Source organism: Aspergillus bombycis, assembly GCF_001792695.1.
Source record: "Aspergillus bombycis strain NRRL26010 chromosome Unknown contig00089, whole genome shotgun sequence".
NCBI classification, from domain to species: domain Eukaryota; kingdom Fungi; phylum Ascomycota; class Eurotiomycetes; order Eurotiales; family Aspergillaceae; genus Aspergillus; species Aspergillus bombycis.
Genome location: NW_019170091.1, coordinates 25,054 through 39,546, shown reverse-complemented (window position 1 = coordinate 39,546; position 14,493 = coordinate 25,054). Strand labels below are relative to the sequence as shown.

At 46.6% G+C, this 14,493-nt stretch overlaps 7 protein-coding genes across 7 annotated transcripts; 3 read left to right on the top strand and 4 right to left on the bottom strand.

Moving 5' to 3' along the window:
- Positions 1-889: 889 nt before the first annotated feature.
- Positions 890-3,084, top strand: ABOM_008268 (putative transporter; the record flags this gene model as incomplete). Its single annotated transcript, XM_022535397.1, has 6 exons — positions 890-1,083; positions 1,136-2,079; positions 2,133-2,261; positions 2,324-2,421; positions 2,480-2,646; positions 2,706-3,084. The coding sequence occupies 6 exons, from the start codon at positions 890-892 to the stop codon at positions 3,082-3,084; spliced, it is 1,911 nt and encodes a 636-aa protein (XP_022386157.1).
- Positions 3,085-3,127: 43 nt separating this feature from the next.
- On the bottom strand, positions 3,128-3,991 carry ABOM_008267 (25S rRNA (adenine2142-N1)-methyltransferase; the record flags this gene model as incomplete). Its single annotated transcript, XM_022535396.1, has 1 exon — positions 3,128-3,991. The coding sequence occupies one exon, from the start codon at positions 3,989-3,991 to the stop codon at positions 3,128-3,130; it is 864 nt and encodes a 287-aa protein (XP_022386158.1).
- A 457-nt stretch (positions 3,992-4,448) lies between these two features.
- ABOM_008266 (60S ribosomal protein uL23) lies at positions 4,449-5,312 on the top strand (the record flags this gene model as incomplete). Its single annotated transcript, XM_022535395.1, has 4 exons — positions 4,449-4,476; positions 4,745-4,806; positions 4,868-5,154; positions 5,225-5,312. 4 exons carry the CDS (start codon positions 4,449-4,451, stop codon positions 5,310-5,312), a joined length of 465 nt encoding a protein of 154 aa, XP_022386159.1.
- Positions 5,313-5,783: 471 nt separating this feature from the next.
- On the bottom strand, positions 5,784-6,121 carry ABOM_008265 (Tim10/DDP family zinc finger protein; the record flags this gene model as incomplete). The annotated part of the gene is made up of 2 exons (XM_022535394.1): positions 5,784-5,950; positions 6,022-6,121. 2 exons carry the CDS (start codon positions 6,119-6,121, stop codon positions 5,784-5,786), a joined length of 267 nt encoding a protein of 88 aa, XP_022386160.1.
- Positions 6,122-6,422: 301 nt separating this feature from the next.
- ABOM_008264 (BUD31 family protein) lies at positions 6,423-6,973 on the top strand (the record flags this gene model as incomplete). The annotated part of the gene is made up of 3 exons (XM_022535393.1): positions 6,423-6,594; positions 6,659-6,821; positions 6,892-6,973. 3 exons carry the CDS (start codon positions 6,423-6,425, stop codon positions 6,971-6,973), a joined length of 417 nt encoding a protein of 138 aa, XP_022386144.1.
- Positions 6,974-7,780: 807 nt separating this feature from the next.
- ABOM_008263 (forkhead box transcription factor) lies at positions 7,781-9,955 on the bottom strand (the record flags this gene model as incomplete). Its single annotated transcript, XM_022535392.1, has 1 exon — positions 7,781-9,955. One exon carries the CDS (start codon positions 9,953-9,955, stop codon positions 7,781-7,783), a length of 2,175 nt encoding a protein of 724 aa, XP_022386161.1.
- Positions 9,956-12,432: 2,477 nt separating this feature from the next.
- ABOM_008262 (aspartate kinase) lies at positions 12,433-14,244 on the bottom strand (the record flags this gene model as incomplete). Its single annotated transcript, XM_022535391.1, has 4 exons — positions 12,433-12,530; positions 12,602-13,851; positions 13,961-14,020; positions 14,096-14,244. The coding sequence occupies 4 exons, from the start codon at positions 14,242-14,244 to the stop codon at positions 12,433-12,435; spliced, it is 1,557 nt and encodes a 518-aa protein (XP_022386162.1).
- Between the last annotated feature and the right edge of the window lie 249 nt (positions 14,245-14,493).

Genomic DNA, 14,493 nt, shown 5'->3' with positions numbered 1-14,493 from the left:
CAAAGGACTCACTACTAGGGACAGGCTAAATGCGAGCTATGTGTATGTGTAACTATTACTTTTGATATTCTAGTCAACCCTCTGGTGTGCTAGAAAATCCTCCATTGATGCTCACTTCCAGGCACCCATGTACTTTCATACATTTACCAGTAGTTTTTGGATGTACTATATGTTTGACACCACTGGTTTGAAAGACATATACAAGTACATATGTACACATGTATAGTACTATGACTGAATATGTATGTATGTAATATATATACAAAGTATATATGAAGCATATACTAGGTATACTCTGTCCCAGTAACTAATTGTATGCAGCACTAGTATGCGTACAGTACCTGTACTCATCGACAATCTACTAGTACTCTGTACTCTATACAGAGTAACGCATAGTCATACGGAATACTGAAAGTTTGCTACAGGTTTAGTCGTAACTGAACCGATGCTAATAAAATAATGAGATGAACCATGAGATAAGACATACAAGCTAGTACTAAGATCACTTTTCAATCAAGTCTCGAGTACTGACTTAGGGGCGCTTATCTTAATCCGTGATTTTCTATCTCCTTCAGCTTCCCTTATCATCGTCGCCTTTTTGTAATACATCTCAAGACACTTAGTAACGAACAGGGTATCCATCCTATAGTTGGTTTTTCTCTGCTTAATTAGCTTGTGTTCATAAATAACCGACTTTTTTTTTTCACTTATGTAGAGGTGTCTTGGCAGAAAAGAAAGCAGGGGTTTTTGTGGTTGCTCTTCTATCATGCTTTCATCCAAATTTGGTTCCTCGCATTCTTGTTAACTTTTGTTTCTTAGTTCCTTTCTCAACACCACCAGCGCCCTCGCGTCTACTTATTTCTCCCTCCTCTGCTAAGAAATAATAACGATGCCGAGCCCCATAACGCCAATTGAGCACGAAGATATAGGAGACTCTAGTACGCTTGAGCGTAGCACACTTGGTATCAGGATACCAAGTTCGAATCCGCCAGATTTACCACCAGAACTCGATGTGTTTTCACGTGGGAATTCCTCAGGGCCGACAGGACATCTAATCGATGTTTATTCTGCCAACAGACCAAGGTGAGCTTTCAAATTTTGTGCTGTTCTAGGTGCAAATATTTATGTCATTCAGGCCAGCATCATTTTCCGCGCGGTTCAGACAAGCAGGGGGGGTCAACAGTATAGATAGTTTTGCTAGGTCATGGCAACGAGCTGCAGGGTTCCCAGAAATAATCCCTCGCCGTCCCTCGTTTGTGACAGTTGAATCCGACGAAGAATGGATCGTGCATGACACTACTACGTCTCAAGGCCGCCTAGTATTCGGCCGAGACACTGACCTTACCCGGCCATTGCTTGCTGCCGACGGTGAGGAAGACGGTCATAGCCTCGATGACCAAGATCCGCCAAAAGGAATCGCTAGCATTTTCGGATCATCGTTGGACAGAAGCGCCGGAACATCGTACGGTACCATATCCTCCCATGTTAGCGAAGCGACGCGGCGACACGCTGTACAACTCCACAGGGAGCAAGAAGCCCGCCTTGATGCACCTGCAAGTGAGGATACTGAATCTCTACTCGTTAAGCAAGTACACTATGAAGATGGTACTCGCGAGAGTATTGTTGTTGGCCAGTCGACTGTACCGCAAACGATCTTCAACTCCGTGAATGTTCTAATCGGCATTGGACTCTTGAGCCTACCGCTTGCAATGAAGCTGGCTGGCTGGCTGCTTGGTCTAACGTTTCTTTCGTTTGCTGCCGCGGTAACTTCTTACACAGCTAAGATCCTTGCTAGGTGCTTAGATGTTGATCGGAGCCTCGTTACCTACGCAGATTTGGCCTACATAAGCTTTGGGAACCATGCACGCTTAGCGACAAGTCTTCTATTCTGTTTGGAACTCATAGGGGCTTGTGTCGCCCTAGTTGTACTTTTCGCTGACAGCCTCCAGGCTCTCATCCCAGGACTGACTAGTCTGCAGTGGAAACTTATCTGTGGTCTCATGCTTATTCCTTTGAACTTTGTGCCATTACGACTTCTCAGTGTGACTAGTATCTTAGGTATCATCTCTTGCACATCCAGTACGCCTCAGTCTCCCCCCGAGCATTTTGCGTCACAAACTAACTCTCCGAAGTTGTCATGTTAATATGCCTTGATGGGCTCCTCAAACCGAACGGTCCGGGCTCCCTCCATGAACCAGCCAGGACTTCTTTATTCCCAAACAATTGGCGGACCGTACCTCTTAGCTTCGGATTGATCATGTGTAAGTCCTTTGAAAGTGGTGGTCAAGGATCGAGATAAGTTGACTCTATCAAATCCGTAAAGCACCTTGGGGCGGCCATGGCGTGTTCCCCAATATATATAGAGATATGAGGCACCCGAGCAAGTATGGAAAGAGCTTGTGGGCTACATATCTTTTTACGGTACGGGGGTATAGAAAAAAAATAAAGCAACGGTATATATCTAACACATACACAACAGTATTCCCTGGATTGCGCAATGGCTATTGTGGGATGGGTGATGTTTGGTGATGGAGTACGCGATGAAGTCACCGCCAACATCCTGCTGACGAATGAATACCCCCGCGGAATATCTATTTGCATCATAATCTTTATCGCAATCATTCCAATTACAAAAGTGCCTCTGAAGTAAGCTCAGTCTCTTTTCTATAAACCCTTTTCGAGCTCATATTCACTGATGAATACAGCTGTCGACCTCTGGTGGCCACAGTTGAAGTCCTTTGTGGGCTTGGGCCACACGTTGCCTTGGTGTCAGAGAATTCCAATAGTATACGGGTAGCCATTCGACAGTCATTGCAAGCCATTATACGGCTTCTTGTGATTGCGGTCATCGTGCTAATGGCAATCCTCTGCCCATCCTTTGACCGAATCATGGCGCTGATGGGCTCTGCCTTATGCTTTACGATATGCATCGTCCTGCCACTTGCATTTTATCTGAAAATATTCGGACAAGAAATCAGTCGACGAGAGTGGATCCTGGACTGGCTTCTTTTACTCATATCAACAGCATTGGCAATTGTTGGAACCACGTGGGCGTTCTTGCCGGAAAATATGATTTCTGTATAGTAGAGCCTTTGAGCCAGCCTTGCGGTCATTGTGCACCTCTCTTTCATCGTTTGACGACAATGGCGAAATTGTTTCTCATTTTGCCTGGTCTCAAAACCTCTTTCTTGAACGACACGGGTTGGAAGTCATGGCTGTGCTCCCAAAGCTGGAATATCAGCTTCGAAGTCTCCTTGCTCTTTTCCAAAACAAACCCCATGCTAGACATTATGTCCTGCAGTCTGCACTCCGTGAGGTATCGCGAGTTTTTGACGCAGGCCACAGGTAAGACTAGAAACAACTTAGGTGTGATGTGGAAGGATGACCCAGACAGAGGGGACTTTCTCAGGAAGGCAACGCATCGCTTCAACATTTCCCCCCTGCCAATGGCATCTGAGACATAATTGAGAACCAGAGATAGGCTAATAATGTGAAACTGATCGGCAGCGTCACGAGGGAGCGACATTTCCATAAAATCCTGTCTTAATATCCCGGGCTCCTGAGAATTCAAATCGATCCTGGTGACATCTAGGGAGTGGTTCATAGAGCAAGCGTTTTTGGTACTGAGCGCACCAACTTCGAGCACCCTAAGCTTAGACTTCGTATCTTGTAACCGCGATAATTGTGGACTTAGCCAGTCGACTAAAGCTTTACTTGAGTCTCCACCGCGTTCTAGCGACTGTCCGAGTCTGCTAGCAAGTTGATAGCCTTGTAAGCCGCCATTCTCTCGAATTTGGGCATCGATCCTTTCAATTAGAAGATTATCGTTGGCTTTTAGAGCCTGTGCCCGGTCTTTGAGAAGTCGATGATGGCCGCGAATAAGATTGCGTGTGGCTTTAGACGATAGGGCTGCATGTTTGGCTCTGACTGTTGGCGGTCGAGTATGTGAAAGGAGCGTAGTTCTTTTCGTCCGAGATCTCCTTGAGGCCATGCTTACAGTTATGTATATATAAAGAATGTGCGACGTTAGTCTTGTAGCTGAACTTCGGAGAAGATGCAGATCTGATTCTCAAGATTCTTCATTAAGTAGGCGATAGGGTTGAAAGCCGCCTTTGTGAACGAGTAGGGTTTCGGGACGGAAGTGAAAGAGGAGCAGTAGGTACAATACAAGCTACCTACAAAAGAAGTATGCAGAGTCCAGACATAAAACAGCCTTTCCCAACAACTAGTAAGTATTACCTTTCAATGGTCAAGGATGTATTGTGCAAGTCTCAAAAGTGGAGTTAATATATCCATATTAGGTTTGGCGCAGAATATAATAGCGGGACTAAGAATCAGGTCAGGTGACCCACAGAGCAAAGCTGTAGGGTTTTCGCTAAGCGAGTGCATTCGAAATACTTCGACATTCGACACCGCGACAATCATCACGACAGCGCCGGACGACAGCCATGGCACCTAAGGCGGATAACAAGCAAGGTGGGTAGATTTCGAGCGATTTGCTGTTTCCCCCCAAATTTGCAGGATTGTCGAGTTTGAAACCGCAAGGTTCAGAGAGCATCTTGTGCTTCTTTTCCTAGCGGACATTGATATGCGATCGTTCCGCACATAATCCACGAGGGGAATGAAGTCGAGAGAGGGAGTGCGTTGTGGATTTATCTCCTGTTCTCCCCAGCACAAATGAACGCTTCCTGGAAGAGACCATTAGATCACTTTTCGCAGTTTTGCTGATTGGCTATTTCTATAGGCAAGACGAAGCCCAGCGACCGCGCTGGCGCTGCTGCCAAGGCAGTCCTGAAGGGTGTAGGCGTACGTTACCATCGTTGAGCATCCAACGTACCTTTTCATGCTAAGATATTTCGTCAACCAGGCGCACAAGGCTCGCAAGGTCCGCACTTCCACCACCTTCCACCGCCCTAAGACCCTTGAGCTCTCCCGGTCGCCCAAGTACCCCCGCAAGTCGATTCCTCATGCTCCTCGTCTCGATTCTCACAAGGTCATTCTCTACCCCCTTAACACCGAGAGTGCGATGAAGAAGATTGAGGAGAACAACACCCTGGTTTTCATCGTGGATGTGAAGGCGAACAAGCGTCAGATTAAACTGGCTCTTAAGAAACTTTATGATGTCGACACTGTTAAGGTCAATACTCTTGTCAGGTATGAAGATCATCTTGGCGCGGAGTGATCAACTCTCCAATCGAGAATTTTGCTTCTAACAAGGATACAGGCCCGATGGATCCAAGAAAGCCTTCGCTCGGCTAACCCCTGATGTGGATGCTCTGGATATTGCGGCTACCAAGCTTGCCATTGTCTAGATGATTCAATCTTTTATGGGTCTGGTGAACTTGTTTTTTTTTTTAACGCGGTAGCTTATAAGTCCTGGTCATACAGTTAGCTACCCGTGCTGCAACGACGGCTGAATGATCGTTATAAAAGAGGTGTCATTTGAATGCATAATCTGAATTGATCTGGGTAGTGCTGTAGAACTCGGAGTTTTCTTTGTAATCTTATCTAAAGCCTTTACCCAACCGCTTGGAGGCAGACAGGCTTCTGGAGCCTGGTGCATGGGATAGCCATTGGGCTCGTCGGTCAAGGAACGCGAAATGATACATATGTAGCGAATGCATTGATCATTCCTAGTTATACAGTACAAAATCAATCAGTTGTCATGCTAGCAAAGACACAGGTTGCTCCCATCTCAAAGTTTTGACACCCCATCGCCACAGTATTGATAATTCCAAGGCACCCTATGTACCAAGTCTGTCATTATCAGAACCATAACCTGCTTATTGTGAGCGAAGAGCCTCCAAATGTTTTAAAACAGCAAGATTGGTATCCATCCAACGCTCCACGCAGTTTTGGGCACAAGCCTCTTCAGATTGATCCAAGCGACCGGACGAAATCTTCCCAGTGATACATTTCTTCCAGCAAACGTCGGCGAGGTGATGCACGGCTTATGAATAGTCCGTCAGCACATTGAGTCAAATGCTACAAACTCTAAGTTTAGATGTATTATTTACTTACTTTGCTGGATGTTTGACTTCTGAGCCTCGTTCGTTAAAATCTGGTTCAATTCTTTCTTGTCGGCATCGCTGAGCTTGGAGACATCGAGCTGTTGATCCATCCTGATTTCAGAGAAGTGATTCTTGATGCTTTATGGAGTGTACGTGGAGTAACGGGGTAGTATAAGACTGGAGGTGTTTCAATTAATGAAGCTGAACTGATGAGATACCCTAACACAGTTCCTTTCCGCATAATTAGAAGGCGGTGCTCTGGGGCAGAAAAGGGATGCAGATCCCAAACCGCCTTTTCAACCAACCAAGCTAGCCTGAAGAAGGCCCCCCCTACCTTCAAAGACGTCTATAAGGACAACATCTAGCTTTTACTTTTAGATTTATCCTATCGTTATCATTGATACGCTGAGTATGCCTCCGATCCGAACCTCCCGCAACCGCAAACCACCTCCGGCGGGGTTCGATGACATCGAGGATACACTGCTTGAGTTCAGTAACAAGATGAAAGACGCAGAGAATGCGCCGCATGATGGCAAGAAAAAACATGAGATGCTGTGGCCAATTTTTCAAATAACCCATCAACGTAAGTATACCCTTACTCCTGCAATTTTTGTCGAATGTTGTTAATTTGTGAGATCCTTTTACAGGCTCAAGATATATCTACGATTTATATTACGAAAAGGAAGCTATATCAAAGCAATTATATGACTGGCTTCTTAAGAACAACTATGCGGATGCTAACTTAATTGCTAAATGGAAGAAGCAAGGTTACGAAAAGGTATTGTCCCCCAGTTTCTCTCATCTTCTAGGGTGCGTTTGCGTCTGAATGTCTTCCAATACCTTAGAGTTAGCATTTCACTGACGTTGTGCTGAATCATAGCTTTGTTGTCTCCGTTGCATTCAAACTAAGGAAACGAATTTTAATGCAACATGTATTTGCCGCGTTCCAAAGGCCCAACTGAAAGAGGATCAGATGATGCAATGCGTTAGTTGTGGATGTCGAGGTTGTGCCAGTAGTGATTAGCATTGATCTGCCAACACTGTCCCCGGAGGTTCAAGCTTGGGGCATAAAGAAGGGGGAAAGAAAACAAAAGTCGGAAATGGTTCTATGTACATGGTTGAAATCGGGATTCATGGTTGGTTTGCTCTTACAAAGGCGTCCGGGTTGTATTTGGTTTTTCTACTGCTTATCTAGAATATTCCCCTCTGCGCCCACATCTCTCCCTTCGGCTCTCTATTCAATGTTCTTTCACATATCACTGTTTCACCCGATCGCAAAATGATACCCCTACAAAGAGCTGCGCACCATATTGTGCTTTAAGAATCTAGTCAAACGGACACGTACTTAACCGACTAGCATTGACAGAAATCCCATTGACAAATAGCTACAACCAACAGTAAATAAATAGGGGGAAGAAATAGCAAGCACATATCAAGGCCTTCTGGGAGTAGACATGGTCAAGATTCAGGCTCGTAAAGCATGGCATTTCATGTACATCTTAGCAAATATCGTCAAGGTCATAACAAGGTCATCAATTGAAGTCAAAACCGATTCCAGACCTCACCCCAGCCCAGAACTCCAAAAATATCAACCGCCTAAAATTCCAACAACCCAAAGCGCAAATCCCGTTGAATACAAACTCCAAAAATCCCAGAATTAAGACCGGTATTACTGTGTGCGCTAAGCAACGGCATAGATTAGATGAGACCATGTTCTTGGAGTGCCATCATGTCGAAAAATTCTCGCAAGAGTAGAACCTCTCTGAGACTCAAAATAACGACATATTGCTCCGATGATTCAGGGGCGGCCTAGGCACTTGCGGTCTGGGTTTTGATGGTTCTTCTTTGCTTCCGCTCCCGATTTTTTGAAACCCCTGCAAAAGGTCAACGCCATCTACCTCTCCGGGGCTCTCATCAAAAAGGTGGAATGAGAAAAAGTCATCATGGGTAGCATCTATAAAGCGCCCGGACTCAGGGACTTTCGATGGTGAATCGGGGAAGAGAAGGCCTTTCGTTTTGCTTGAAGATGAAAATGAAGGCAGGCCGATGCGGCTGTTCACACTCATAGCCGTGATATCCGCAAGCACACCGCCGTTTGAGCCACTCGCATCACTCCTTGAACGTTTGACAGAACGCTTTCCTGGTGAACCATATGCTGGCGTTGAAATGTTATCCGTGGCAGTATCCGCAAATACGTCAAAAGTAGTGTGGAGACTTTCATTCGGCGTAAAGGTTTCATCCTGAATGTTAAAGGCTGGGCTCCATGGCAGATCTTCGTCTGTGAGACCTAGATGTTTAATAGGAGAATTGACCATCTGCTGGATTTTCTTGCGGTGGTTTCGAAGATTGGTGTTAGGGGAGACCGACGGTGGGGGTTTTGCGGGCTTCTTAAATTTTATGACAGGGGTAAGGGGAGGTGGTAGCATGCTAACGTATTCACTGCGAAGTGGCGAGGAGCCAACAATAAGCCCAGCGTCTTTCAGCGTACCAGAATGACCCGGACTGATATCATGAGAAGAACTTCTAATCCGAGCGATCTCTTCCTCTGCCCGGCCACGCTTGATACGAGGGGGTTCAATATCCAAGTCTGATGTGAGTATGTGTCCAGCTTTGTTTGGTCGCATTGCCGAAGACTCCAGAGAAGAAAAATAACCGCTATCATTTATGCCAGTTGACTTCCGTTTTTTAGAGCGAGAAACGACCCCTGTTGACGTAACACCCTGAGATGGCGTAGGCGGGGTTCCCTGGCGGATAAACCGAGGCGGCACAATTGGAGGAGATGAGTGTATAGTCTGCGGCGGAGAAGACCGCGGCGGGAGGGTCTGTGTAGTAGGCCTGCTCACTCCCTCATCACCTGTGTCATCCTGGAGGGCGGGGTCCGAAGCAGGTAGTGTCGCGTCGGAGGACAAATCCACATTCTTCAAATGTTTCGGTACTACAGGAGGATAGGTAGACGATGGAACTGTCCATGTGGACGTGGCGGAGCTCTGTGAATGCCCAAGTTCCCTTTGGGGAGCAGCCGGAAGGGGGATACTAGACATCGTAGCACGGCGTAAAGGTTTGTCTTTTAGGAATTGTGCTTCCATCCCAGGTTCAATGGCCCAGTAGTTGCCTTTCCCTGGGTCATCCTTAGGCCGTTCCTGCTTTATGAATGCCTTGTTTAAACTGAGATTGTGCCGGATGCTATTCTGCCAGCCAGGATCACTGTTCTTGTAATATGAAAACGTGTCTGAAATCCACCTGTAAATCTGTGCAAGGGTCAGCCGTCTATTTGATGCGCGTAGAATAGACATCCCTATCAGTGTTGCATAACTATACGGTGGTTTCGTGCCGTCGTCTTCTATAGGGGGCATTTCATGTGGCTCGGGCAAACGCATAGAGTTAGTATCTTCGCGTTTCGGCCTTTTCGCAGGCCGCTCTTTCAATGGAGCCGCGTCCATGAGCGTCTTTTTCAATTGAGTCCTGGAGTGGAATGATGGTTCAGGAAAATCCGCGAAATTATCACTGGGTGGCTCATCTATAGGCTGACTCTGTTTTGAGGAGAGCCTGTCGGGATTGATGCTGGGAAATGTCGTGAACAAGGCCGACTGCGGCATCGACGTTGTAGACGTAACGGGATACGCGTATGGATTAGAAGGTGTTTTCTTTGTGGGAGAATCCGTAGGGAACGATGGTGGGATAGGGGCCGTTATGGAGACAAAACCCAGCTTTCCTCCTCCAGATAGAGAAACACCTGACCCTCGACGTGTCTTCGTAGGCGATGGTTTGTGCGTGACAGCGGGTGGCAGGCTCAAGATATAACCCGTGTCTGTGACATGCTCGACGGGCTGCAGGGGTAATGGTGATGGCTCCAGTCGAGGACGAGATTTGGCAATTCCTTGCTCAGTAGGGGAAGATGACTTGACAACTGCTGGCGCAGTTGGTGCATGACGGGTGGAGCTCATGATGTCGTCCAATTGAGCGGGTGCCCAAAATGCTGGACGCGTCGGAGAAATCCTCGACACGGGAGTATAGTAGCACGCACCGTCCAGGTGAACGCGGCGTCAAGTCGGCCGATGATGAGGGGCAGGGGCAGCAACGCCCAATGGCCAAGTGAATCGTAGTCACCTGAGAGGGCAGTATGTAGGACAATTCTTGGTGGTATTGAAAGAACGAGATGGAATGATGAAAAGGGTCTTAGGCTATAGCGCAAAGAAGTGGGTATTTGGGCCACAAAGGCGCTAAGGAGGGCACATCGAGGCCGTGGCTCCAACTGTGAAGAAAAAAGCGGGTATAGCTGTCGGGTTTAACTTGATTGTGAGCTGTTCTTGATGTTATACTCCCCCCCCTCCCTTTCTTTCTTTCTTTCTTTCTTTCTTTCTTTTACTTGGAATAGGCTGGGTGTAAGGCTGGCACAGGACTGTTTTACACCCAACGATGGTGGGTAGAGAGGTGGGTTCACGCGGGCGCGTGAAATAGTAGTAAATCTAGAAACGATGATGGGGGACGGGTTGAAGTGGATGTTTAGAGGAGAGGCAGAGAAGAGATAAAGCGGGAAGATGGCCTCACTCTATAATCGAGTCACTTCACCTGGTAAGGTTTCTCCCTCGAGGTAAGGCGGGGTGCGCGAGATACGTTAATAACAGCAAAGTTATGTACGATTACTTGGGCTGAGGAATGGAGAGAAAGGAACTTGATGCTGGGTGATTGTCGCGACGTCGTTTGGCAGGTAAGTATGTATTGTATGGTTAGGTCGCGTTCGCGTCACGCGTCGAGTAGGCGATCACATCGGAGGAGGGGTGGGGTTTCGGTACTAGTATTGTCATGGGTGACAATACAGAAGCTCCTGTTTCACCATTGGCTGACCTCCTTGCTCCGTTCCGCCACCCAGAACGATTATCGTGTCCAATCACCAGGCGATCACGGTCGATCATTGGGGCCCTCCCATCAGTTGACGAGGCAAGCATGCCCAGCGGCCCGGCCATCAGACTTAATGCCAGGTTGTGTGCGCTTTCTAAGCCAAGCCCGATTTTATTAGATTCGTACTAAGGATTGTCTAGATTCCCACCCCATGCTTCCTCTTGATGGAAGGAAAGTTTTGTGATCATACCGCCACCCAGATTTTATAAGGATCAGCCATCTCAAGCGACAAGGTGTAAAGGCTGAGACACCATTCGTCATCCAGCAATTGATGGGGCTATTCAAAGATAGGCTGCACAAGCCTGAGGTGCTTGGATTTGAACTATAAATATTCAAGGCTCGTTGACTTCTATTACTCCTAGTTAACATGTCCATGAAAGTATCGACCATACATCCTGTTTCTCCAGCAGTTGTGCAGAGAGCGAGTACTAATTTAAATGAGTAAAGGACCCTTGCTCGCCACTATCCATGAATTTAGTCCTTTAACTGGGATGATTCATAACAAAGTGAATATTACCTGCGTTAATTGTCTACATATACACATGAGATTGGCCTAGGCAAGGGTATGGAAGATTCTCAGGTACCCGTATTGGCCTGCAGTAGTTGTGTGGGATCTACATACAGCAGCATAATTTCATGCTCCTAGCATAGATAGTATTTGAATTACCAATAGTTACTTTTAGTTGACTTTTGATCATAATCGTGGGTAGGCAGTACCTCCGATAGGCACCTATACTTGTAGAACTCTACTATAGCTCTATGAAAGGGGGAGATTAAAGTGCCAGGAAACATGACCTACGATGCTAGTAAGGCGTCGTCTGAGTTAAAATCAAAGTTGACGACACCTGGCATAGGAGTAAACCCGTGAATAATGAAAATTTTTGTTCACATGAGCTCCAATTGATGGTACAGTACATCCCTCCTGCCTACGAGTCTCCACACAGTATTCGAAACGACGCGCCCCGTCCGGGTTGTAGTAGCGTCTGGTCTCCTCACATTTACCACTCCAGTGCCAGGACATTTCTAATTTTGATGGGAGAAAAGTCACATAAATGTAACAACAAGACTGACTGGAAACGCCTATTTACGAAGTGCTTGTCATTGCTTCAAAAACTCCGTGTAAAACCCTCTATATCCCTGGCTGACAACGAGTTTGATCTAAATCTAGACAAAAAAGACAATCAACGCCTGAAAAAGTGAACAGAAATAAGTGAGATCTATCCCGGAAACACAAAGATGATTATGTCAGTGCGGAGGAACAACGTGTGGCGCATGGCAGAAAGTCCACATCACGCATGGGTTCGGGGAAAAAAGAGAGGAACATGGGCTCGAGCCAGACTCAATCAGACAACTCCAGAGTCACAACTTTTACATAATCACATAAGACATGGAACTTTTCGTCATATTGAATAGACTTGCCATGGGTATCCAGAGACCCTCGCTGGTATTGTGCAGACACCCCTACAAGAAGAGAAAAGGGAGGAAAGCAAGGGAAAGGAGGCGAAGGGGGAAAGGAGGGCGTTTAGTCTAGAAAGGTGAACATGCTCGTATGGATAATGTTCAGGGCACGGTCTGCGTCTCTCTCTTCAATGACGCATGATATATTGATTTCGCTCGCACCTTAAAAAGAAGAGGAGCAATTAGCTCTTGGTCAATAAAATCCAGTACAAGGTCGACATCGTCACACTTACCTTGAGAGATCATTTCAATGTTCACATTATTCTCTCCAAGGGTTGTGAACATCCGCCCAGCAACGCCAATCATGTTCTTCATTTGTTTACCAACAAGGCTCAAAATGGCCATCTCTGGAATTATATCGACCGTCCCATATTTCTGTAGGTCGCGTAACGCACCCTTCAAGTCCTCGTCAATGATTTGATATTCATCCCTGCCAACCCCGTTGAGAAGAGGCGACTCAGAATGGAGAGCCATGGACACATGCACTTCACTGGTGGATATCAGATCGATTGACAGCCTCCACCGGTCAAGGACAGAAAAGATGCCAGCAAAGAACCCATGCGACAGGGAGCGTTTGTTGGAGTGGACATTGATCACGAGAATTTTGTGCTTGATAGTTACAGCGGTAGGACGCTTCGGCGTCTGCACAAGGCTTGGACTGCGTGTACGGAACAATCTAGGGTCATGTCCTGGGGCTATCTTCTCCAATTCATAAGTAGAATCAGGGAAAATGATAGTCCCATTGCCTTTCGGGTTCATGACATTCTTGATGCGAATGGGAATTTTCGCGCGGATGACTTGTTCCATGGTGAAAGGATGAATGACCTCTGAGCCATAAAATGTCAGCTCAGAGGCCTCTGCAGGTGTAATCGCCGGAAGAATACGCGCAGTTGGCACTTTCCGGGGATCTGCTGTGAATATTCCGTCGACTTCCTTCCATACCTGTAGCTCTTTGGCACAAATCCCAACGGCGACTAGAGCGGCACAAAGATCTGTATATCCCCGTCCTATTTGATCAAGAAGACCGCCTGGTATAGTCCCAAAGAACCCAGTTATAACTGGAACTCTGCCCTCACAAGCTTGAATTTTTTTACCGAGAGTGCTGGCGAGGTTGTTGTAGAATTCCTGGTCGAGACCCTGGCCTGAGATAGTAAAGTCGACGATCTCAGCCAAATCCACATATTCTGAATCTACTCCCCGGTCCTGGAGGAAAGCTGCCATAAGTCGACAACTAAGCTTCTCTCCTGTACTCATAACTTTATCCACACAGCGGGCACTGATCTCTCCGAGCGTCTGAGCAGCCTCCAAGACCTTCAGAACCTTTTCACATTCATCGTTAATATCGGAAACCAACTGAAGCTTTAGTTTCTTGGAATTGATTTGACTCTCGACTACTTCGACATGTTCCAATCGGACCGCCTCAACGAAGGAGACGTAGTTTTTAGATTCAGCATTCTCTGCGTCCCGCGCCGCGCGTAATAGCCTATCAATTGTTTCATCGTCAGTGTTAATTTCAAATGAAAACAGAGGAATGTCAATTTTTAGAACTGCGAGGTAGGGCAACGCCTAACTGAAGTTGAGAGGTGACTCACCGATTGGTAGTCCCTTCAGCTTTGGTAGAGCTACTTCTTGCAGAGCAGACTATTGCCACACTGTGGTTTAAAAGGCTTGGTCTTGATTCAAGGATGTCAGTAGCACCTATTTATATGTCTTATCTTGTTGCTTACAGAACAACTTGATCAATGATATTAAGAGCGAACTTGCCCACGCTGGTACCTCCAAACTTTTGTACAACCCAGTCGCTGTTTGAAGAGACTACTAGGTCGCTATTAGCTGTCGACAATGGTTCCAATTTGGATGGCAGCCGAGGTTCCATGCTGAAGAGTAACTGTCAACCTATACCTTATTCTCAAAAGGCGATGGTAATCCTCACATTACTTGGCTTCTGTAGCGGGATAGCCTTTTTATGTGCACTGGCGGGGTTGCGAAAGCGGAGCCCCTCTAATGATACGGGGTGTCACATAATTTTCCCCCTTCTCCGCCTTCCGCATGTGGAATACGATATCGGAGTCAATTCTTACTACTCTCGTCCACTGTTGGTACACAGAGCTCTAAATCTTGAATT